This window comes from Melopsittacus undulatus, chromosome 2, assembly GCF_012275295.1.
Source record: "Melopsittacus undulatus isolate bMelUnd1 chromosome 2, bMelUnd1.mat.Z, whole genome shotgun sequence".
Lineage (NCBI taxonomy): Eukaryota > Metazoa > Chordata > Aves > Psittaciformes > Psittaculidae > Melopsittacus > Melopsittacus undulatus.
Window position 1 is genome coordinate 90,474,333 of NC_047528.1, and position 24,511 is coordinate 90,498,843.

At 38.3% G+C, this 24,511-nt stretch overlaps 1 protein-coding gene across 1 annotated transcript in view; it reads left to right on the forward strand.

Annotated features, from left to right (window-relative positions):
- The window catches only part of DSCAM (DS cell adhesion molecule), a 385,770-nt gene extending 361,964 nt beyond the window's left edge, over positions 1-23,806 (forward strand). The window contains exons 32-33 of the mRNA XM_034074654.1: positions 3,272-3,574; positions 23,069-23,806. Of these exons, the coding sequence (XP_033930545.1) occupies positions 3,272-3,574; positions 23,069-23,409 (644 nt within the window). The 3' untranslated portion in view covers positions 23,410-23,806. The remainder of the gene's footprint in view (positions 1-3,271; positions 3,575-23,068) is intronic.
- The last annotated feature ends 705 nt before the right edge of the window (positions 23,807-24,511 follow it).

A 24,511-nucleotide genomic window follows, 5' to 3' on the forward strand; every position in this document is an offset into this window, starting at 1 on the left:
CATGCCACACACACATGCTGGGGTCCTTTGAAAAATAATGGTGGCAATCTTTTCCTGTAGTTGGAACGTTGTACTTCTGTATCTGAAGGAAAAAGTGGGGGAGTTTGCTGCATGAAATGCAATTGACCAGAAAGGGGCAGTATTAGCAACCAAGAACATGCTTGAGTCATAGGCGGAATGGTTTTAAGGTTTGAGCTACATTGAGGTTAGTATTTTCCTTTTCCCATTCATGTAGTATGTTCACAGCCTTTATTCTAAGCAGAAAAGAAAAAAAATGAGAAGGAAAAATCTGGAATTAGAGTCCAACACAATATCACTGAATACTGCAGCAGCTAGCTCTGACTTTCCTGGGAAACAGCATAGGTTTTATTCCTCTATATGATCAGTAGGAAGACACTGAATACATATTCTGCCTACAGTCTTCATCTCTTCTTGATATCTTCACAATATAAATTCAACTGTAGCTGAATTAAAAAGATTTCTCTGCCCTGTACTGAACAAGTGACAAATGTAAGACAAATAAATGAGTAAAGCATTAAGCAGAAGAGTAGTCACAAAGCAAACCTAATAAAGGTTAAATATAAAGACAGGTAAAATACTGTTCAAACATATGCCTGACAGAAGTGAATCCAGGCTTACTCTGCCATCCTCAGAATGAATTGCCTGCCTTCTATCCTGATTTTAGGGTGAAAGTGTATGATACATGAAAAAACTTTGCATTACAGCTAAAAAGCAGTAGATGTGATTGGACTTTCACCATGCAAAACAGTATGAGTGTTTTTATCCTGTCTATGAGAGCAAGCATCTGACTTATCTTACATCCACTAATTTAGAGGTTAGAGTTCTTGTCTTTTCAAAATTCTTCCTCTTAAACTTGCAAACTTGCAAGTTTAAGACTACTCTATGTTGTCTCCACAGGGCAATGTCACTCAATAGACACTTCTAGCTGGCCATCACACTTCATCCCGATTTCTTCAGGTAGAATTATCATAAGGCTTTAAGGACCAACTCTAACAGCTATACAGCAAAATTATACACTTTTTGTAGACATTCCATATTTCACTTTCTTGTATTCCAGCATTTTGTGACACAAGGATATTTTCCAATGCACGTGGCAAAGGGCAGAGATTTCAATTAGCTATGTGGTTTAATAAACAAACTACATACAATTTTGTAAACAGACTCTATAATCTGTTTAAATATGGCTACTTTCCTACTCTGTGTTTACCCTTGAACATGCGGTGATTTATGTAAGGGATAGCAAGCTTTATAAGGCTTAAGAATGTGATTCTTTGGCCAAAATGTAGCTCTATTATGTCACTTGGTTTCTGGGAAAAGAATAGAGTTAGTTTAATCTAAGTACTTCAGAAGTTTAAAATTTCCAAATAAACTTCATAACAGAGGTAGCCAAATTGTATGTTCAAACATTAATTGAACTAATGTGTATATTTGATCACTTTTCCAATAAGGAGTTCTAATTTCTGAATCTAGTTGATGCAGTGGATATTTGGCAGAATTTATCACTTCTTATCAAAACAATTCCAGGCTTACAAAGCAGTAGCTTTTAAGCTTAGGAGAAATGTGTTGCAGCAGTTCATAGCTGTAACTATGTTTAAATGTTCTAACTAGAGACCATTAGAAATTTTCTGATGAATCTAGGTTTCATGAAGTTCAGCCAGGGTTTGGATGAGCTCTCATCAAATCTGAAGTAGGTGTTAAAGCATATTCTTCCAGGAATAGTGTCCCCAGTGCATGGAATATGAGAAGTTGAAGGTACCAAGCTTCGTGGACCAAACAGGTCCTTTTCATGATTATCCTATTTACAGACCCTGCTCTGTGGCACTGTGGGACTGCAGCCTTCCAGGACTTTCCAACCAATCAGAAATTTTGATAGACATAATTTTTGTCTCATTTACAATTCAGTTGTGAAAGCAGAATGATGTTTCCTGGGGGAAACATCCTGGGTGGGGAGGGAGAGGGAGGAAAGGAGGAGAACAAAAAACAAAACCAAATGAAAACCACAAACAAAATCCAAAAAAAAACCCAAAACAGCCACAACACTAAAACTCCTAGTCTAAGTATTGGCCAGCTCAAAAACTTAAACAAGTTACAGCATATCATAGAAGTACCTGTCATTTTAAATAATGTATGGTCCTATTTACAAGTGGCAGGAGTGTTGTTGTTTGTGCAGAGTGAAAACGATAGCACATAATAAAAAAGATAAAGATTTGCAATAACAACACAGTTGCCTCTAGCTGCTATAGGAGTCCCATTTTTATGAATTAGCTATTACATTGTGTCTGTTTATTGAACATCTCCAGCAATGTTTGAAATTGTGCAGATCTTGTGGTGAAACCTGACTTCTGGCCAAGGAACTTCAGAAAGTCCTCTGCTTTTCCAGCCCACTGAAGTAGAAGTGCAATGAATGCAACAGAGCAGTGATTTGTCCCCACAGAAATGAGCGCTGCATTTACAGAACACTTTTTAATGTATCAGTAGCCATTAACACTTTCAATAGTAGTGTTGTTTAAGAAATATTGATAGTCTCTGAAACTCATCAGCAGAAAAGAACAGCTTGTAGGTCATAATAGCCTGTGTGTCAAATGTAAAGCCCCCGTTAGCTTCAGCAGCACAGAAAAAAGTACCTGAATGACTGCAGGCTGATAGCTACCAAAAAGTATTGCATTCTTAAGACCTTTGTTCTGAATGAAATGAGTTAGTATTTTACCTGGTGTCTAGAGAGACAATGCCTTTATATTTGACCTTGTCCTTAGGGCTTTCTCAAATAAAAAGATGTAAGATTGAAATAGGTTACAGAAAGACCATCTTTTCTCACCTACACATCACCTCACAGAAATGTATCTGAGATGCATTAAAAAGATGATGTAAAGAAGTTGTTCCTTATTTTGCTAAATCTGTTTTATGGGTTTTGAACTTTTTTTTTGAGAAATTATTTCTTGTTTTTTAAAAAAGTAACCCTTTTCATGTATTAAAGGTTGTATCTTCTAAACCATGAATTTAATGCTAAGCTTCATAATGCTGCTAACAGACTAAACTTCACTTTAGATTATCTGTAATTATCAAGTAACTGACTAAACTAAAAATTGTGCAGACATTTATAATGAAGCAGACTCATTTAAATCACTTTGATAATTTTAAGGGCTCTGCATTTTATTACAAAAAAAAACCCCCATAATTTTCATAGCTTTTCTTCCAATAAGCATTATGCAGATGTTTTCTTTTTCCCATTATGTATATTTCTGATGCTTAGATCGAGCAAGAAGCAGCATGGTCTCCACAGAAAGTGCCTCCTCTACCTATGAAGAGCTAGCGAGAGCATATGAGCACGCTAAAATGGAAGAGCAGCTGAGACATGCAAAGTTCACTATTACAGAATGCTTCATATCAGACACATCATCAGAGCAGCTCACGGCAGGGACTAATGACTACACAGACAGCCTGACCTCAAGCACACCGTCAGAGTCGGGGATTTGCAGGTTTACCGCATCCCCTCCCAAACCTCAGGATGGAGGGCGAGTGATGAACATGGCAGTTCCAAAGGCACATCGACCAGGTGAGACATTAGAGGTAACATTTTGGGTCTTGGGGTGAGCATTTCACCACATGCCTAGGCTGGTTAACAGGAGTGGGTATAAGAAAGAAAGAAAGTGTGCAATGTATCCTGTAACTACTTGCAGAGATAACTGCTTTTTGTCCCAGCTAATATAAGATATGCATATATTTTCCCACATATACAAAAATTAGGAACTTGGAATTTAGGAACAGAAGGGGACTGTCTAGGCCATCAAATCCACTCTTTTACTGCTCTAGCCATCAGGCAATAGACCCTTCTGGGATAAATAAGACCGTATGTGGGTACATATGCCCATCTTCAACTCAAACCACCCACCAATAAAAACTGTCTTACAGCAATACTGTACTTTGCTCTTGAGAGCAAAGGTTTATTATAGGACTAGTTCACAAATTGTTGAAGATGTACTATCCCTTCTGCCTTGTAGCTTGTCAAAGATGCAATAACCCTTCAGCTCTTGATCTGTTATACTCTTCCTTTGACTTCTAATATCAAACTAGGGTTATCTAAAGGGGGGAGAATAAAAAATAGAGAAAATGAAGACAGTGTAATAGCTCAGGGGATATGGAGCCTTCTACCTTCAGAGGAATTTAAACCCACTCCAACTTCTTAGTGTCAGAAGGTGCCTGAAGAACATTCGTCTACTGGGCTCAATCAAATAGTTCACAAATAATGCTGCTTCTAGTGATATCCTGGTGCAGAATAGCATAGGTAGATTATCTGTGGTACTCTGAGATCAAATATGTTATAAAATCTTCTCAGAAGATTTGTCAGTCTGCTACAGAATACATGATGAGACATGGTGAGGGAAGATTTAAATGGGAAAAATGCATAATTATATTTGTGTGCTTTTTGCAAACATTATTTATTTTATATTATTTTAGTTTAGGGTTTTTTCTTTTTTTTTCTTTTTTTAGTATATATGTTTACTAGTGTGGGTGGAGCTATTTATATACACAGAAAGTAATCAGTAGTGCTTCTATATGTAAAAAAGAGTAGTGAATAAACTATAGTCTTTTGCTTAATATACACCATAAATGGAGGGCAGAGGAATGGAAGATGAGCAGTGGTATTAGGAAAGTCATTCAAAAGCAGGACCTGACACTGAAAAGAAATAATAAAAGAGTTTGCTAGAGAAGGCTAAAAGAACATGAGAAGAAAAAGACCAAGCAGAGGTAGAAAGTTATAACACACAAGTCAGGAAATTAGCATGTCATACAGGTAGATAAGAGGGAAAATAAGAGGAAATAAAAGAGTGAGAGAAATCACTGATTTCTGTGTAGTCATAGGGTAGAACCACAAACCCAGGAGCTGTAGAAATAGATAAAGATAGAAATACTTTTCATTTCTAACTCAAAAATGTAAATATTTGCCCTTGCTCTGCCAAAGGGAAGCATCTGTATTCTCAGCTACATAGAAAATTGCAGCCCTCATTTTCCAGTCAGTCAACAAGCATTTTTTATCATTTCTTTAACTAATAGCTTACTCTCTTTCTTTCATGTTCCAAATACATTATTTATGCTTATTTAGTATTTGGAAATATTCTAATGTATTCCATGTAGAGATTATTTTCTTGAGGGTATACAACACCAAATTTTGGTGGCTGTGCTTGTGTTAAAAGCTTCCCATGTTGGAGCATCATATGATCCCCTCTAGTGAATTACAGATTGATAGCTGTTTTCAGCTCAGTTTAAACAGCTTAAATTATTACCAGCTTTTCTTGATTAACTTTAGCTTTCCTTTGCAGTCAAAAAATAAAATATATTGTGAAATTAATATTTAGCTTCAATACCTTGAAAAAAATTGAGTGTTCCAATGGAACAGCTTGAATGCTGGACCGTAAATATTGAGTGATACGTTATTAAAGTTTACTTTATGAAGGTCTTTAAACAAAACATATGGGTAGAAGGAATTTTCAGTAATAGCAGCAGACATTTTTAGGGTTCAAATCAGTAAAGAAAGACTTACTGGGCATCTTTCTTCTTTCACCCATCATTTCAGAATATCTGTGGAAATAATTAATAATTCAAGTACAATTAATCAAAGAAATTCTACACTTTGGGAATATGGAGAAGAAACTAAAAGTCAAGGTATTTAAGTAGATTAAAACATTTGAGTGAAACACTGACTGTGCTTCTTTAGCACATCTTCATTCTTCCCTTTCTTTCAAGATAACTTTTACTTGTTTTCATGATGTTTTGCTTATCTTCTATCCTAACTTGATCTCTTTATTGAAAGTGATATTGTACAAGAACTTATGCCTCGTTCATCCTAATTTCTGATCTCACTTTTCAAACTACCTATTGCAACTTTTATTGTTGCAATAAAGGTTTAAGAGTCTGCAATAAGTAGTATTTGTTTTTCAAGAACAATCCCCAACGATTTATAAGACCTTCTCAGTAAGACTGTAAGAAAGAATAATAAATGGGACATTTTAAAACTAATCTACTCAATGGCAAAGCTACAACTTTACTGAAGAAAGATAACAATAGAGTTTACTGGTTAAGACTTTGTTAGCTATAACTTACTCAGTTATTATAGTACCTATTTCTTAGCTTGCTGCTACCATAAGTGTTGATATGAGGAAGTAAGATATTAGACCACCTGAAGCTTGGCTTTAGGACTTCCTGTGAGTTTTTGAGGGCATCCCAGCTCATGTCACTGATTGTTCTCTTGCTTTTTCAGCATCTCATAGGATTCATTTGTAGCTATATAGTGAAACCATCTGCCTTCTCATCGAACCCATCTGCTATATCCAAGGGGTTTGAGACCTCAGGATTGCTCCAAACTGAGATGATTAATGATTAGGAGTAGGGAACCTGAACACTTTTTGATTGAAGGAGGAAAAAGGAGTGATAAAGATTCAATGACTTGTACTTTGGGGGCTGACACCAACATGCTGTGACATTCCCAACTTCCATACCATTTTAATTCAGAAATTGAATCAAAACATTTGATCACCCAATCAACTTGAATTATATCTGGATAGCTCATCAGATGTCTAGGCAAGCTTAGTAATTGATCATTTCTAGCACTAGAACTATGAATTAGGACTGTCTTTTCAGAAACTTCTACACATTATGTACAACTCTAACTCTGTAATTAGCAATGTGTAATAGCTGATTGCCTCATGTTTTAGCCCACTGTAAGTCTTCTAATAGACTTTTTTACCTTCCAGTCAGCTGGTACTGCAGATGCACATGCACATCAGCAGGCAGAACTGCTTCTGATTTCTGGATTTATACACCTTTTTCCTGACATTTATTTTAAAGAAATAAGAATCAGTTTTATGAAGTCAGCTCAGACCTAGAAGCTAAAAATACAAGGATTTTGCCAGAAGCAATAACTTTGTAATGAAAAATTGTGGAATCATAATCATACTTAGTGTCACTGTGAGTAGTAAATAAGGAGACCAAGTAATTTTGACATACTGAATCTGAGACATGCACTGGACTTCTGGATGATTTGGATACTTGTCACAGTTATTCTTTTACAATTCAGACTTCCAAATGCATTATTCTCTAGTATACATCTCTACATTTCAGCTGAAGTTATTCCATCACAGGATCACAGAATGGTTGAGGTTAGAAGGGACCTCTGGAAGTCATTTGGTCTAACTCGCCCTGCTCAAGAAGAGTCACCTGTGGTAGTTTGTTCAGGATCATGTCCAAATGGGTTTTGAGTATCATCATGGGTGCAAGCTCCACAGCCTCTCTGGGCACGTGTGCTCACCCTCACAGTAAGTAAATGTTTCCTGATGTTCAGACAGAGGCTCCTGTGTCTCAGGTTTTGCCCATTGCCTTTTGTCCTGTCACTGGGCACCACTGAGAAGAGCCTGGCTCTATCCTTTTTGCACCCTCCCATAAGGAATTTATGTACATTGATGAGACACCCCTCCAAGTCTTTTCTTCTCCAGGCTGAACAGTCACAGAAGAGCCTGGCTCTATCCTATTTGCACCCTCCCATAAGGAATTTATGTACATTGATGAGACACCCCTCCAAGTCTTTTCTTCTCCAGGCTGAACAGTCACAGCTCTCTCAGCCTTCCCCCATATGAGAGATGCTACAGGTCCTTAATCATCTTAGTGGCCCTTAGCTGGACTCTCTCCATATCTTTCATGTGCTGTTGAGCCCAGTGCTAGACACTGTACTCCAGGTGTGATCGCACCAATGCTGAAGAAAACATCACCTCCCTTGACCTGCTGGCAACACTCCTATTGTAACCCAGGTTATAACTGTCCTTCTTTGTCATAATGGCACATCGCTGCTTCATAGAATCATAGAATATTTAGGGTTGGAAAGGACCTTAAGATCATCTAGTTCCAAGCCCCTGCCATGGGAAGGGATACCTCACACTAGACCATGTCGACCAAGGCTCTGTCCAACCTGGCCTTCATGTTCAACTTGATGTCCAACAGGATCCCAGGGTCTTTTCTGCAAAGCTGTTTTCAGGCTGGGTGGAACCCAACAGGTACTGGTGCATGGGGTTGTTCCTCCACAGGAATTTTGCACTTCCTCTTCTTGATCTGCATGAGGTTTGTGTTGGCCTATTACTCCAGCCTGGCAAAGCTCTTCTGGACAACAGCACGACCCTCTGGCATATCAGCCATGCCTCCCAGTTTTATGTCACCATCAAGCTTGCTGAAGATGTGATCTGTCCCATCATCCAAATCATTACTGAAGGTCTTGAACAGGGTTGGACTCAATATTGACCCCCGGTATACACCACCAGTTACTGGCCTCCAACTAGACTTTTTTTCCACTGAACATCCCCTAGATTAGCTGTTCAGCCAGTTTTCAATCCACCTCACTGTCTTCCAATCCAGCTCATAATTCACCAGATTCTCTAAGAGGATCTTACAGGAGACAATGTGGAAGCCCTTACTGAGATCAAGGTAGACAATGTTCACTGACTTCCACTAACCTACCAAGCCGTTTATTTCATCACAGCAAGTAATCAAGTCAGTCAAGCACGGCTTCCCCTTGATGAATTCATGCTGACTACTCCTGATCACCATCTTGTCATTCACGTGCCTGAAAATGGTTTCTAGGATTAGCTACTCCCTCACCTTCCCACAGACTGTGATGAGGCTGAGTGGTTTATAGGTTCATATGTCCTCTTTCTTGTCCTTTTTGAAGATAGGAGTGACATTTTCTTTCTTCAGGTCTTCAGACACTTCTTCCAACCACCATGATCAATCAAAGATTATTGACAGTGACCTCACAATGACATCTTCCAGTTCCATCAACAATTTTAAGTTCATTCTATCAAGGCCCATAGATTTATATATGTCTAGTTTGCATATGTCAAGTATTCCCTGACCTGATCCTTTCCCACCAAGGGTATGTCTTCCTTGCTTCAGCCTCTTCCCCTAATCTCATGGATCTGGGGTTCCTGAAGGCTGGTCTTGCTGGTAAAGGCTGAGGCAAATAAGGCATTCAGTACCTTAACCTTTTCCACATGCTGTCATCTGGTTCCCTGCTCCATTCAACAGTGGGACCACATTTTTCCTGGCCTTCCTTTTGTCGCATATATGTTTATGGAAGTGTTTCTTGTTTTCTCTGACATCCCTGGCCAGATTCACTTTCAGTTGGACTTTGACTTAACTAATGGCATTTCCACATGCTTAGACAGTGTCTCTATATTTCCTGCAGATTACTTGTGTCTCTTTTTATGACCAAGTTTTGCTGGGAGCTCCTTGTTCATCTATGCAGATGAACAAGCTAGATGAAAAGTGCTATCATCCTGGCATTTTTGCCTGAGCTTCTGCTCAACTGACCTTGGAGGAGTTGTTCCTTGAATATCAATCACCTTTCTTAGACATGATGCTACTTCTAGTTGACTGTACAAGCAGTTGTAGATGTTTTTTGCAGCACTGTCCTGACATTAGGCCAAAACTTTCAAGTATATAGAGACAGTGTTATTAAAGAGTTTACAATAAAAGATATTTAAGGAGCTGTAATTTTCTTAAATTTTTCAAAAATCATAGCTACATGAAAAAGAACAAGGAAGAAATATTTTTTTCATTGATTCCTACATTCAGTGTTTTGAAAGCATATCTTATGTATCCTTGCATTCTGATCTTTATACCTCCATAGACAGATTTTTGGGAAAAGATAAGATTATATGTAAGTTTTGCTTCAGCATCAAAAATAACATCATTTTCTTCTTCCCTTTTATAATAACACATTATAAAGCACTAAGCAAATTGAAATTGATCCATAACAACAGCTAATGCATAGCTTTCAAAAAAATGAAAGAATGGATGCAGACCTGCACATGGGATTGTGTGGACTTCACAGAGCTGGCAGACCTAATCTGCTCAGGCCTGGAAGCTCACCCTTTGCAGATGGTGACATTTCTCTGTAAGCCATCAGAGTATTCATGTGTCCCAGGAGGCACAGTTAAAGGGAAAATTGAAGCAGTAAAGATAGCACAGCAGTATTCTAAACACATGGGATAAATCCACCCTTTAGAAAAGTGGGTCTTCAATTCCTAAATTTTGTGCAGTGTTAATATTCTTCATGGTGTAAAAATTATGCCAACACATTGTTAGCACCACATCTTTCTTGCCATCCAAACTCCCAGGAGTTTGGGATTATGGTTACTGTTCTCCTCCCCATAGTTGTCATTAGCTAGAGGTTTGTTTAGCAAGATCAGGTCTTCAAGGAATAGGTATACTGGGTAATTATATCAAAAGTATACTAGGTCCTTCCAGATTAAAACTGAGGCACTTTTTCATATTCATATTCAGAAATTCAACAATTGTTACTCAAAGTTTATTTCAGAGGTTGACAAATGAGTCATTCCTTCATCCTCCAAAGCTGTCAGTTAATTCTTACATCGAGAAACTGGATGGAACAGAAACTGGAAAGATATATATTCTCTTCCTACATCCCACTGTGTCATCAAGGTCTGTAATGTAAAAAAATGGAAAATATTTGTAGAGGTTGAAAAAGTTTCATAATAATGTTTCTCTTTTCTGTTGTTTTTTTTTGTTCAAATTAACCACAAATTGAGTTATCAGAACAATTATTGTTAACTGCAATAAACACTGCAATAATAGTTTATTAAAAATAGATTCCCATTATCATAATTTTAAATCTCTGTAATAGCCTCAGTGAAGAAGCCTCTTGAGTTTTTTCCTCTCTTTACTCTGAAATTATCGTGCTAGAGAGAAGAACAGCTATTAACTGTGAAATATTTTGATATTTCTGTGTTTCCCAAGTGCTATTTACATCTTGGGGGGGGGGGGGGTTGTGTGTTTTTGTTTTGTTTTATTTTTTGTGGACAGACCACTTATTTGCACCCTTCGGCAATGGAGTTCATGCTTGCAAGAAATAATGTCTGACCAGTGCTTGAACAGGAAATATCCAGAAAGTTTTCATCAGGTCTCTTGCTATTTGCAGAAACTTCCCTTTCACAGGAGTACTGCAAAACTCAGAACCACCACATTGTATTTTTCTGTGATGCTAATCAGCACAAAAGGAACCTCTTGAAATATATGACATTATCCTTAAGTGTTAGCATGACTTGGACCAGGCAGAAACTTTTATACCTGATGTTAAAAAACAAATGTAACCTCAGTTTGACAATCCCTCTTCCTTGCCTGTTTGGAGGTCACTTTAATATGTAAACTCTGGATTAACAGCCTTTCAGATATGCTTCCAGAGAAGAGTTATCATTCACTGGGTATATCAGACCAGGAGATTTTTAAATCCATGTAAAACATCACAAGATTTTGCATCTCAGAACCTCCTCTAAAACTTTCCTGATGATGAAAGCACCCAGTTTGGATGGTGGATAGGGAGAAAATGCAAAGGCATTTTCCTCTTGCTGCCCTTGTGCTGTTGGTTTCTGTGAGAGGTCAGAGCTCCATTCACTGTCTGTCAGCCGTCCTGTTCGGCCTCTCCATACCAGAGGAGGAGAACTGGTCAGCAGCCATGGCCTTCTCACAGCAGCCCAAGGACAGAACACACCTGCCTTCAGTGGGGCTCTCAGTAAGCAAGTATGGATACTTCTTTGGGCTGGGTTTTTACAGGTGGGCACCTGAGTCAAACAGCCTGAGTCCAGCTCTAAGTCTACTGCATATTTACTAGAAAAGATTTCCAACCTCTCGAGCTTTGCTGGCTGCTCAAGTCTTTTCAGTATTTAAAGATTCCTTAATTAGCATTCTTGACCCAATTTACAAGTTTCTTGCTGCTTTGATTAATCCCCTTGATTTGAACAGCAAAGTCTTAGCTGGCAGACAAGCCTTAAGCTAGAGAATGCAAGTAGTTTTTTAAACAATGATTTACAAGGGTCCCTTAAAATACAGTTTGGACATAACCTGCAATGCATTAAGAGCTGCTTTAAACACTCAAGCCAAGAAAAAAATCTTCTTTTCCAGTATTCAGTCACTACAGCTAAAAATAAGCGGCTTAGCACAATAAGAAATATATGAACCAGACAGCAACAGAAAGCACAGTATATTTCCATTGCAGCCCTGTAACCTGAGATAAAGAGGTGTGAACTCTTTTCCACTCATGTATGAGTTCAAGGGTGAAGGAATTATTTCCCTCTTCTACTTGATGCAGGCAAGTGCAACTTAGTGATGGAGTCTATTTAGAGACTTGCTTTCTATTGAAAAGTTGCTGACAGTGCTCTGTAAACAGCAGCAGTAACTGAATCCAATACAGATTTGGCCACTGGGGATTCAGTAATGGCTGTGACTCTTGTCTTAGGGCTTCCAGCTCACCTTTTGCCTCCTTTCCACATGCCTATTATATTCTTCTGCATTAGCTAAAAATACAATTGTATCATTCTACAATTTCCAGGTCCCAAACTGAGTTTCTTGAAGATGCAGGGGAATCTACATTTGACATTTTTTTGCTCAGAAATCCCACAGCAAAGCATGCGAAGGCTGACATATAGATTGTTGTCTTTTTTTTAGTTCTCTTCCGTCTGGTTTCAAATAAAATAGGATACATATATAAAATATATATATATATGTGTATACGCATATCATATATAGTGTGTATGTAGAACAAAGAAATCACCATTGTAACTCCACAATTGGAGACAAATGTCCAGTTATGAGAAAACTACATAAGGAGACAAATCAAAATATGCTGGTGGGAAAACTGCAAGACAGGCAAAACAGTTGCAAGTGGAGAAAAAAGCTTTTTGCTATACTATAGACTGTAGTAAATACTCTTCACTTGTATATTAACTTACTTGTATGTATACTTTCTTACACATGTGACATATTCTGAAATTGTGCCCCTAGATGTGCATCTCTAAGGTTTCCATATTAAATTCTCCTGTGCTTAGAACACCTTCTTTTTATTTTCTATTTTATATTTATTTTCTATTTATTTTCTATTGTTCTGGTGGAAAACTAGGAATATGTCACAAAGAGGCAGACTGTGCCATTGGCTTCTTATCATAGACATAGCACATTGGTGAAGAGAGTAAATTGCCTTTATCCTGTCTCAGGCTTTAGTTCTGTGAATTATCAGGAGCTTTTTCTCCTTCTCTCAAAAGCTAAATGTTCTGCATGGATGAAAACCATTTCATTCCACATTAAATGTGACATGACTACATACTTGAAATCATTGGCTTGCATTATTTTTCTGGTGGATTTACAGAGGAAGGTTCATACTGCTAGTTTTTTAACCTTGCCAGTGCAACAAAAATGAACCTAAAAAGGTTCATATCGAAAGTGAATATATTATGAGATCAGAAAGGAAAATTTTATCAGTGTGTATCATGAGTTTAGATAGGGTAGCCATTCAGTTACAAAGAAAAAGTTTCTGTGAAATTCCATTTTAGATAGTGTATAAGATGTTCAAAAGCTAAATTCAAGACATTGATGATAAAAGTAATTTAAAATATTTTTACAGTTGTCATCTATAAATCAGTGATGCTAGTATTGGGAAGATTTTTTTGTTATTAATGTTTTTTTATTATAAGAGAGAAACAACTGGTACCATTTCCTCAAGGACTCTATGAGGAGTATGTAGCAGCACAATTGTCTTTCCCTATTGCTATCTATCTAATTTATTTCTTATTTTGATTCGAAAATTAACTGTGACTTTGGAAAAATACAATATCCAAAACTGCAGGTTTGTAATACTATTGGGATTTTTGTTTTCTTCTAGGATAAAGCTGCATGTTAAGGGAAACTGCCATTTCCTATGTTTTTATTACCAATAAAATCTTTCTTACTAAAAGTGAGGGGGTTTTTTTTAACTTTAATTTAATTTAGTTTTTCTAAAGCTGATTATTTGCTTCATGGGGGTTATTTTGGTTTGTTGGTGTTTTTTTTTTTTCTCTTCATAAGCTGCAACTATTCAAAACTGGCCATGTTTTCTGTAACGTCGGAGGCATGGAATTCATCTTCAGTTAGTGGAGAGTTTTATGCCTAAAGCAAAGATTACATTTATCAGTAATTTTTTTAGCTACTTTCATGTTCTTACAGTCATAACTGCAATGTTGAATTTCTGAAACTACCAGCTAATGTTCCAAATCAAATCAAAGATGCTGTGTCTACTTCAATTAAAATAATTGATTTTTAGAGTATTTCTGTTAAGAGTCTCTATCTTGAACCTCACTTCTGCAAAAACTAGATTTTGCCTGCTCGTGCCATTTTAATTTTGAAAATGTCAAAGCATTTCACTTTGATAGCGTTGAGGCACAGTGTGTGATTTTTTCTGTGGGCTTTCAGTCAGCCCAAGGTAACCAGAAGCAGTTGTTTCCCTATAGTCAAGACTTGATATAGCCTTGCTTTAAGGTCCCTGCGGTCATATACAGCTGGTACTGCTTTAACTGACATCACACACAGCATGCTCTGCTAATTTCCTCTGTGCCAAGAGGACCTTAATGTAATCTGAGATCTATAGGAGAACTAAAACTATGGCATCTGAAAATGTAAACTGAATCTTACCTTCAAGAAAGGCCATCCTTGTGCTATTTTTAAAAAATAAAGCTGAAGCTGTTATCACTAGCCAAACAAACTTTTGTTTTAACAATACATTCTTAATCTGACTGTAGTGGTAGTCTTTGCTATCCATTTAAGAGCTTCTTTATATGCTGATCTTTAAAGCATAGCTGTATGTATACTTGGATGTGTTTCAGTATTGTTCACCTTTTCATCCATCATCCTTAATTTAAATGTGAGAGCTAAACTTCTAGTCCCTGTGGACTAATTAACAAAATGCAATGAGGTGAATCAAACTGATGGACATGTGGAGACCTAGTTACAGTAATTCACTGAATATATCTTCAACAGAGCAGCAGGGCAGTGATGATATTGGTTTCCTCATTGCAGCCTGACATCCCTGTAACTATTAGTAGAGTGTTATGCTCACCCATCAGTTTAGCACAGTCAGATTTAGCCATGAATTCATGGGTATGAGGCAGAGCCCACTGAGGTCAGCAGAGTGGCTCCTACTGATTTCAGTGAACTGTAAGTGTAGTTCAGTCCTCACCTTCCAGGTCTCTGTGCTGAATACAGGTTCCCAAGATGATAAACCTGTGAAGGATGCCAGTTTCCATGGAGTCACAATCGATTTAACCCTCAATTGAGGTGATGTATAATTGAACAGTTTCTGTTCACTGCAGCCTGGATCAGTAAAAGAATCTTAAAACTCCAGCACTGCTAACTGGAGGCACCTGAGCAAGGGCTTCATCACGGCTTTCCTAGCTCAGCCAGTGGGCAGGAACATGCTGTCTGTGAGCATCCTTAAAAATGTATGAAGTGGCTTGCATGACAAGGTGAAGACAGAAAAGGAGAGCTCTCATACTTTACTTTTCTATCATCATTTCGTTATTTATTGACAATTTTTCTGACTTTAGTTTTGGAGTGCATATTGATTTACATGGCAGGGTCCCTTTTACAAGTTTTTATAACTTAGATGTTTATAACTTAGAACTAAGGAAGGACTATGTTCTGCAGACACACTGACCCTGTGAGGCTGAACATCCATATGGTTATCTCTGTAGGGTCTAAATCTATGTAGCTTCTGGAGTTTCCTTCCTTAGACCACCAGCTCAACTGCAGAAAGCCCCTTAAAAATATATTAGTTCTTCTTAAAGTTACTTCTGAAAGGTACAAAACACCTGACAATTCTTTTAAAAATGCAGCACTGTATGAGAGACCAAAGTTCTACTTACAGAAATAGAAATAAAAATGAGCTTCAATTAGTGTTCATTAGACCTTTCAGGAGGAGGCAACAGTGTGAAAAGTCTCTGGCATTCAGTTAGGCAGATGCAGTGTGTTACATTGACATAGTATGGATGTGTGTTTTCAGTTAAACCATAGTAGTCATGCTTTTGCTTTGAGACACATTAAGGACTTTTTCTTGGAATTAGAAGGCTTAAATCTAAATAACAAAATTAATCATCTTTAATAAAATGAGCATTACTTGGAATCCTCATTTTCAGTCACTTAAACCTAATGTCCAGTGGATATAAATCAATTTATAGTCTTGCTGAAGTTGATATAGGTACTCTGATTTATATCACTAGCAAATTTAGCTCCTGAACTACAGCTTTGCTGATACCCTGATGTTTCTTAAGAGGTAACTCTAGCAATTGCTGTCAACAGCAACTGTTGGTTTTATTTTGTTGTGTGAAACATAGCTGGCATTTTTAACGCTTTTATGAAAATGACAGTTTTAGGAGACTGCAACATGTAACATTTAATTAGATGTTTCAGATCTTCAAGTTATCTGTGAGGGTGCAGTTCTCATGGAGAAAGAAAAATGCAACTTGTCTTTTATAAAGTACAGACCTGCAGGAATGACAGGGAATTCTGATTTTTCTGTCTAGAAATGGGAAACTTGGTATATTTTTCTAAAGTGTTTTGGCTGTTTCTTATCTATGTGATCACAAACATGAACGGCAAAAGGTGTGGTTTTATGTCATCTTCTGAAACTGTGAGGAGCTTAAAAGATGTTATGTGGCATGAGCCACAAAGCCACAGATGGCAGGTTAGCAGCTGAAATGCATCCAGGCAATTTGTTGGCCTTGTTCAATGGTATGTATTCAGTTGGTTTAAGTGTCCCCCAAACATTGAGCACTTTGAACATTTTTGGGGGGCAGCTAAGCAGAGGTTGAAGATACTCTGAACAAAGGAAGAGCATGTGCCTCCTCTCAAAGCAGCTACTTTGCTAAGAAGAAAGCTGTACCCTGCCTCTCACCTTCTTCCTTTCCCCTTCTGCCACTTAGCTGCTTGCTAAAAACATAATTTAAGGAAGTATTGGACCTTTTACTTTTGTCCTGGGTCACCTTTGAGAATTACTAAATCCAGATTTTGTATTGAAAAAGTGGGCTCAGATATGAGCTCCCGAACTTGCCAATTTTGTGCTTCTTTTGACCAAGAGTCAGCTGAGGTTCCCATTCCTTCAAACGGCCAGCAATTTGCATGGGGAGATTTCACCTCTGTTACTGATCAATACTGGCTCTAGAAAGTGGAGCTCTGTTATTCAAAGCATCCTTCAGAATTTTTTTATTGTTCATTTGTGGCATTTTACTGCAACATTTACAAGAAAATATTATTAAACAGAGCAGTGGGAAGGCAGGTCCTCCCTGACCAGATCCAGAAGTTCCACGTGAGAAAAATACAAAAACAAAACAACAAAATAAAAACAGAAAATACAGGCATAAGTTAAAGCCTGCTTTGGTTCTCTTCATTTCATTGTCCTCCAAGTTTCAAGCAAGTATCCACCTGACCCTTTTACAGGGTGCTGAGTCAAGGGAGCCACCACAAAGCTTGGTGGGGTGCTGGGAGCAAGTGCTCACCTCCCCAGTTCAGGGCAGGAATGACTGCATCTGGAAAGGATCCCCTTTCTTCCCTGGCTAACAAGAAAGGAGGGTAGAAATGGAGCTGAGCTCTTCACTAAGGCACTATCAGGCTGAGACCTCTGTCAGCCAAGCAAGGGGGTGCAGGACTGATCCATTTTACCCCCCTGCTTGGCTGAGCAGGGCCCAGGATCAAGGTAACCAAACAGCTGGCTTTACTGATCATCAAGTATATTTATATCTGATGCTGTGCTGCAAGCATTGTGGGTCTGACTCGTAGCCTGTTGGTGTGGGAATAATTGCAGCATAGTGCAGACTGTTCTGCAGATTTAGTGCATGATATATGGACAGAAGATGGGCAGTGAGGGAGCACCAGCAGGTTTTAAACACTGACAGAAGCAATTGTAAGAAATGTTATTGCTATTAGTCTGTCTTCAGATCAAAAAGCTGCTGTCCAAGAAGCCTGCATTAAAGCCTGCTGCTTTAAAGGTCTGTTAGTTTTTGTAGTGACAAAGACCTCTGAACATTACTTGTGCTATTTTTTCATCAAACCTCTCACCTTGGCCTTTCAAACCTTCCACCCTTTCCTCATTTCTAATAAGAGCTTTTCCTATAGGCAGCCTTTTTCCTGATAAACAGCCTGTCTTCACTGATTTATTTACTGTGCTAGTGAGCTGGAAGACCCCACTGAAATTTTTAATCAGCACAAACCTAAACTGTCAGCAGCTCTGTCTCTCTTGTTTCCTTCCAAAGGACAACATAGTATCTCACTAGTGCTTCTGCTTCCAAACTCAAGACAAGCCAAGAGATGCCCAGTGTAGTGGCAGGGTTTGTACACCCCCCAGCACTGTACAATGTCAGGAAGAGTTATATATTTGGGTCCCAAATCAACATAACTACATCAACAAGACACCTTCCCAATGCTAACAGAACTGTACGGTTGGAATTCTGGCATGATCTCTGATCCCATGAGATCATGCCAGAAAGAACTTCGAGGGGTTTTTTTACCCATTTGCCTATTGCAGTAAGCTGTGTGAATGTCCTATTCACCCAGTCTTATTCGTACCTTTGTTCAAATAAAATATCCTGTCATAATCCCCAGTCCTACTTCAAAAGTTTTTCTAAAGATACCTTTCAAATAGCAAGGAATTTCCTTTGCATGGCAACCAAAACTTGAAAATCATCAGTCAGTCATCGTCACTGAAGGTATCTGTGTTGGAGCATTGTGAAGACAAATTGCTTTTGCTTTAATAGAAGGTATGATTCATGAGAAGATCACATGACAACTCGATAAGAGTACCTTTTTTGCAGTCTGTGATTACCTTGTATTGAATACAGCCAAATCCTTAGATTTTTCTAGAGCAGAGGAAAGCAAAAACACATGCAAGCTCTTTGGCATTTGAAAAAGGTATGGGGTAAGTCTTTTGAGAGAAAGGAGTGCATCTCAGTGTGGTTTAGTACTGCAAACATGACAGCTATGTGGAATAAAATCCACAAAAAGTTGAGCAATGATATTTTCCCTTCTATGTAGCCTGTCAAATTCATCCTAGCCCTTCCCCTCCCTGAAGAAGACCTCCAAAAGAGGGATAAAAATATTTATTATTTTTGCAAAATGTTTTATATCAGCTTAATTGTACTGAAATAAGGGCAAATACTTTTTGCCTAGTGATGCATTAACTCAGAAAATACTCCGGTTTTGGTAGAACATGTTGTTTATGGTAAATGTGATAGTAAATGACTTGTAGCATTTACAAATATTTGTTGAAGTTAACATTTTCTTAAATGTACTGTACTAAATAATTCATTAGAGGGTTGGCTACTCAGAAAAAGAAATGCGGAGATAACTGGCTTAAATTGCCACATTCAGATTTGACCGGATGTTTATTATTTGTGTAAAAACTCATTGTTTCTAAACCCAGCAAATTTCCCCTTTTTAAAAATGCATCAGAAAACTATAGTTTTGGAATGTCTTTTGAACTAATTAAGCCAAAACGCATGAATTATTAAGCATGCTCATTGGCAGTGCTCATGCACTTGAAAGGTTTGCTTTCATTACTAATAAGGCACACACACAGCTGAAAAGAGGTAATTAGAGCATCAAAGGCAATGAACCATCCTGAAACTTTGCAATGCTTTGACTGAAAAAAATCATCATTCAGCTGAATAGCAAGAAACAAAAAAACTGTCTACGCTATTGTGGCCAGAAGGATGAGAACCAAAGTCTTTCAAAGTGACTCCATAGATATGACAAAAGGCTTTTCATCTTCTTAAAATTACCTTCAGAGTTGATGTAGGAATGGCGAAAGTGAGCCCCTGTGGTTAGATTTCAAAGACTGTGTTTTTAAGTTAGAAACACATTACCTGTTACAAATCAAAGACTTTTTCATCCTGTAAGTTTCACTTCTTACAAAATATTTTCAGTCTAGCAAAGAAGAAAACATTCCATTCTCAAAATTTTTCTTTTCCAGTAATTTTAACAATCTGCTTTGTTTTGTAAGCAGCTGCAAGGAAAGATGCTCCTTGTAAATAAGAAGCAGCACTGGAACTTTTTATGATAGGAAAACATGTACATCATATCAAATAATGAGTGCTCTGTGTGAGCCATGTCAGAAATTGTGCATTGTGTGTCTAGCTTTGGAGAACTAGTTATACTCTTTGGTTTCTCATTACTGCAATCACCTCCAGACATTTAGAAAATTATAATAATATGACCTCATATTGTTTACACAGATTATTGACTATGCTTTCTCATGTAGATTTAGGAAGGGAAAAAAGTCTTTTTTACATAGCCTGAAGCTCTTAAATATACATGAGAAGTGTCTAGACAGCAGTTTGAAAAACAACCTTCATCTCTATAACGTTCAGTACTCTTTTTATAGTCCATGCATACCCATTGCTCTCAAGAAGAAGCCATATAGGAGCTCTCTGAAGCAACCATGGGGGTCTGCCAGTGATCCATGCTCCAGCTTCTTCTCTGCACCACCTCCTTATTGGAGAAGTTAACACAAAACAGAAAAAGCAGTAGTAAGAGGGAATGTATGTGAAATGATCTGACTGGTCTTAATAAAGCAGCATGCATTGTGCCACCTAGCAGCAGGTTAGGGTGACAAACATCTTTGGGAAAAGGCCTGCTGTTGCAGGAAACAAGGGTGGGGTTTCAGAACAGAAAATCGGTCCTCTTCTGTTGGGGCTCAGTGGCCTCTATTTTGCATGGGGTGCAATAATGGCAGTGCAAAAGAAACCCAGTTTCTGACCCCAGCTGTCTTTAAACGTCTCTGACAAGAGGAAAAGCATTACCCTGGTATTATAGTTAGTCACAAAGTTTTCACGCCTACTATTGCCATCTCAAAAGTGTGCTTTGCTGCTTGTCTTCACTGAATCCCTGACAGCCATAACCTACGCCTGAGGCAGCCACATGAAGGCCCTCACCACCTTCGTTAGCAGACAGAGGCAGGTACAGAGGGGGCAGCATCATTCATGCCTACACTCATCTCTCTCCCCCACTGGGGAGAAGTGGGTAGTGATAAGATTCCTTTTTTAGGATACCACGATGTTGCAAAAGATATAGCCAGAGGGAGCAATTTTCCCTCAACAAGCATTTCCGACCCAGGCTGTCTCCTCTCTGAACCCCCAGGCAATGCTCTTTGGAGCAAACTGTGTTTTGGGCTAGTTTCAGACCAGAAGGGAACCCAGAAACAAAATAACTGGGATCCAGTGTGGGTGGCCAGGGGATCAGGGTCTGGGTGCCAGTGGGGCAGCAAAGCTCTTGGGCAGCACAGATGTACCCACAGGAAGCTCAGTTCAATGCAGGTAGTTAAGTGGAGTGAGTTGGCACCTGCCAGTTCATGTGTCCATATCCTGATCTTTACCCCCATGGCAGATTAATCGCTGTCTCAGTTGAAATAGTTCTCATAAGAAGAATGTGTTTGGCATGGAAGGTACTGTAGGAAAATAAAATGAGTAAAACCAATTAATGTTACCCCAACTCAGTCTTCAAGTGGCAATCAGTATGATTATAAACGCAAACCTCCTGATCCCTCTCAAAATTTACATAAATGTTTCTGTGGTATATCAGCTTGATCTTGAGATATATGCATCTTACTCTACAGGGGTTAAATACCATGGACCATGCATCTTTGTTGGAGATATAGCTAGAATAAAACATATGGTGTCAGAGTGCTGGGGGGATTCCTATAGGAATAAACAGTGATTCTGTCCAAATGTAGCTTCTCAGAAGTCTGCCTGTGAACTGAAATTATGGATAGAGCAGATGCTGTTAGTCTTTCAGGTAAGATTTGCAGTGCCTTGAATTATACCAGGAAGCAAAAGACCTGTTTTATTTTAGATCATTGGACAGCTTTTAGCTTGGTTAGGAAAAATGAAATTGTTAGACACTGGTTAGACAAAGAAGTGCTTTCCTGGTCTATTGTTTACGCCACTGGTACAGGTCAGCCTTATTTTCTACTGCTGTAAATATGTAGACACAGATGTAGTCGTGCCAAGTCTTCTACTTTAAACATTCAGGATGCATCCTATCTGTAGATGAGACTAGAGTTTTGCTATAAAAAGGAAGCTATATACCTGCAGAGATCTGTAAAGAAGGGGAAATACTGTTCTTGAATACACCTGTAACTGCTTTTTTTCTTATATGCATGAGATTACATCATCAAATATTTTTAGAAGGGAATGTTATCATGTGCCTGATTGCTTCCTCTCTTTTCCTTGAAGCAATTTTGTATATACCTAACAGGCAGGACTACAGTAAAGCCAGTCTGATTTCTGTAGGTCTAATACATATACAAATATGTGGAAGGTAAGACTCAACCCTGCTTAATTCCGGACAACAGGTCCAAGGCACCTGATTGAACTCAGTAGTTTTGCAATGGCAAATACTGTGGACTGAGTAGGCTGCCAACAACAGGCTCACATAGAAATGCCCAGAAACCAGGGGAAATAACAAGAGGTTTCCTTGACAATACAGAACAGAAGGAAAAGATGACACAGGAACTGAGGTTCCAGCCCCAGTGCATTTTGTTGCCATGACCAACAGCACATTGATGGCCATAGTGGTAAAAAATCACTAGTGATTTAAACACAGTGATGATGTATGGCAGGTAAATGTTATATTAGGACAAGAATGCTTTCCTACTTATTCAGAAATCTCTTTAAAACTATAGCCTTAGCACTCATGAATCCATTTTAAGTAATTTAGTCATTCTACTCTAAATTAGGGGTCATTACTTGTAACTGTGAAGGTTTTAATTTGAAATGGAAATCTACAGAACCTTCATATTTTTCAAGTTTTGACAAATGAAAACAAAGACCTTTTCTTTTAGGATTTAAGAAAAACTTCCTTCAGTTTTCAGTTTTATCTTCTTCATGCTGTGAGCACATGAAGAAGACAAACACATCGCACTTTGCATTATAGTCATTCTATTACAAAAACAAATATTAATAGTGGATTCGTATGGATCTGACTAAAAGGATTTTGCTGACCCTTGATTCTGTAAAATCATACCATAGTAAATGGCTGACAAATAATATGTCAATTATAAATGCTGCAGCTGGATTGACTTTGGATACTCTGCTTTGGTGGCCAAATCTGTCAGCTTGACTCCCTCAACCAATGGGTAAGCATGGCACATGCATGACCATAATTAAAGACTTGTTTTTCCCTTTTGCCTCCCTAGGTGATCTCATGCATCTGCCACCCTACCTTAGGATGGACTTCTTATTGAACCGTGGTGTGCAGGGCACAAGCAGAGACCTGGGTTTGGGGCAAGCCTGCTTGGAGCCGCAGAAAAGCCGAACCTTGAAGCGCCCCACCGTCCTGGAGCCGATACCCATGGAGACATCCTCCACAAGAGAAGTACAGTCATGGCAACCTGGTGCTGTGGCAACGTTACCTCAGCGAGAAGGAGCTGAGCTAGGACAGGCAGCAAAAATCAGCAGCTCCCAAGAATCCCTGCTGGACTCCCGGGGCCACTTGAAAGGAAACAATCCCTACGCAAAATCTTACACCCTGGTATAACGAAAAGAGCATGGCTGGACAGTGGCTGTAAATATTTACACTGAAAAATAATCCAATGAAAGCTACCTTTTTTTTATTGAATTCCAATATTTATAATTAAAGAAGAAGATTGCCAAAATATTTGACAAAAAAATTAATAATAATATGAACAACAGACAGTGCAAAGACTCTCTTGCTTTTTTTCTGTCTGAGTGTGAGCTTCATCTGACTGGACATCTGAATTTTTGGGTAAAAGAGTCCAGTTTTCTGATCTTCACAAGCGTTTGTGTTTTTACTGATTTTCTACGAAGTGCATGGAGACTTAACTAAAACATTTTAACTGGAAATTCCATCAGACAAGATTTAAAAAGGAAAAAAATCACACACACACAAAAAAAAAATCACCCTATTTGTGAATTCAACAGGAACATTGATTTGGAAAAACAGAAAGTCTTTTGTCATGTTTGCACCTTTTTTTTTTTTTAATTAGAAAATGAGTCCTTGATCTTTTTTTTTTTGTTGTTAATTAGGATGAGTGATGTCAGTGGAGTGAGGGCATTGATTTTGGGTTTTTTTAATATTAATTTAATGAGACACTCTTTGCATTTTGTCTATGCGAAATAAAAGGGTCTTCTGCCTTTATTTGTGATGTCTGCTTCCGTTGACTTCTACTTTACTTGATTTTCTCTAAGTGTAATGACCATGTCAGTACTGTACTCTGAGCAATGTCTTCTTGTACCTTGGGCAGAAAGGAAAAGTGGGGGATCATAGGGTCATACCTTTGGATAAAAACTGAGGTCCACGTACCCACAGCTTTTTTGTTATCATGGAGCAGAGAGCCAGAACAGGGATGAATGGGTCACCCAGGACTCCCTGCATCTGCCTCCTCTGCCACCAGGAGGCTTTTGTCCAGCTTCAATATTTTTTGGATCAGAAGAAATGCGTTGGTGTTACTCTACTTACTCCATAGGAATGCATCTTTAGTCCACTTTGGATCAGTGCTCATAGAAATTAGTCACTTACATAAGGACTGAGGGAAAAAAAACAGCTTTTTCTGTAACAGGAGAAAGGGGAGGAAAATGTTATTCCAGGTCTAAGATCAAAATGTCTTTCTTTAGAGGAA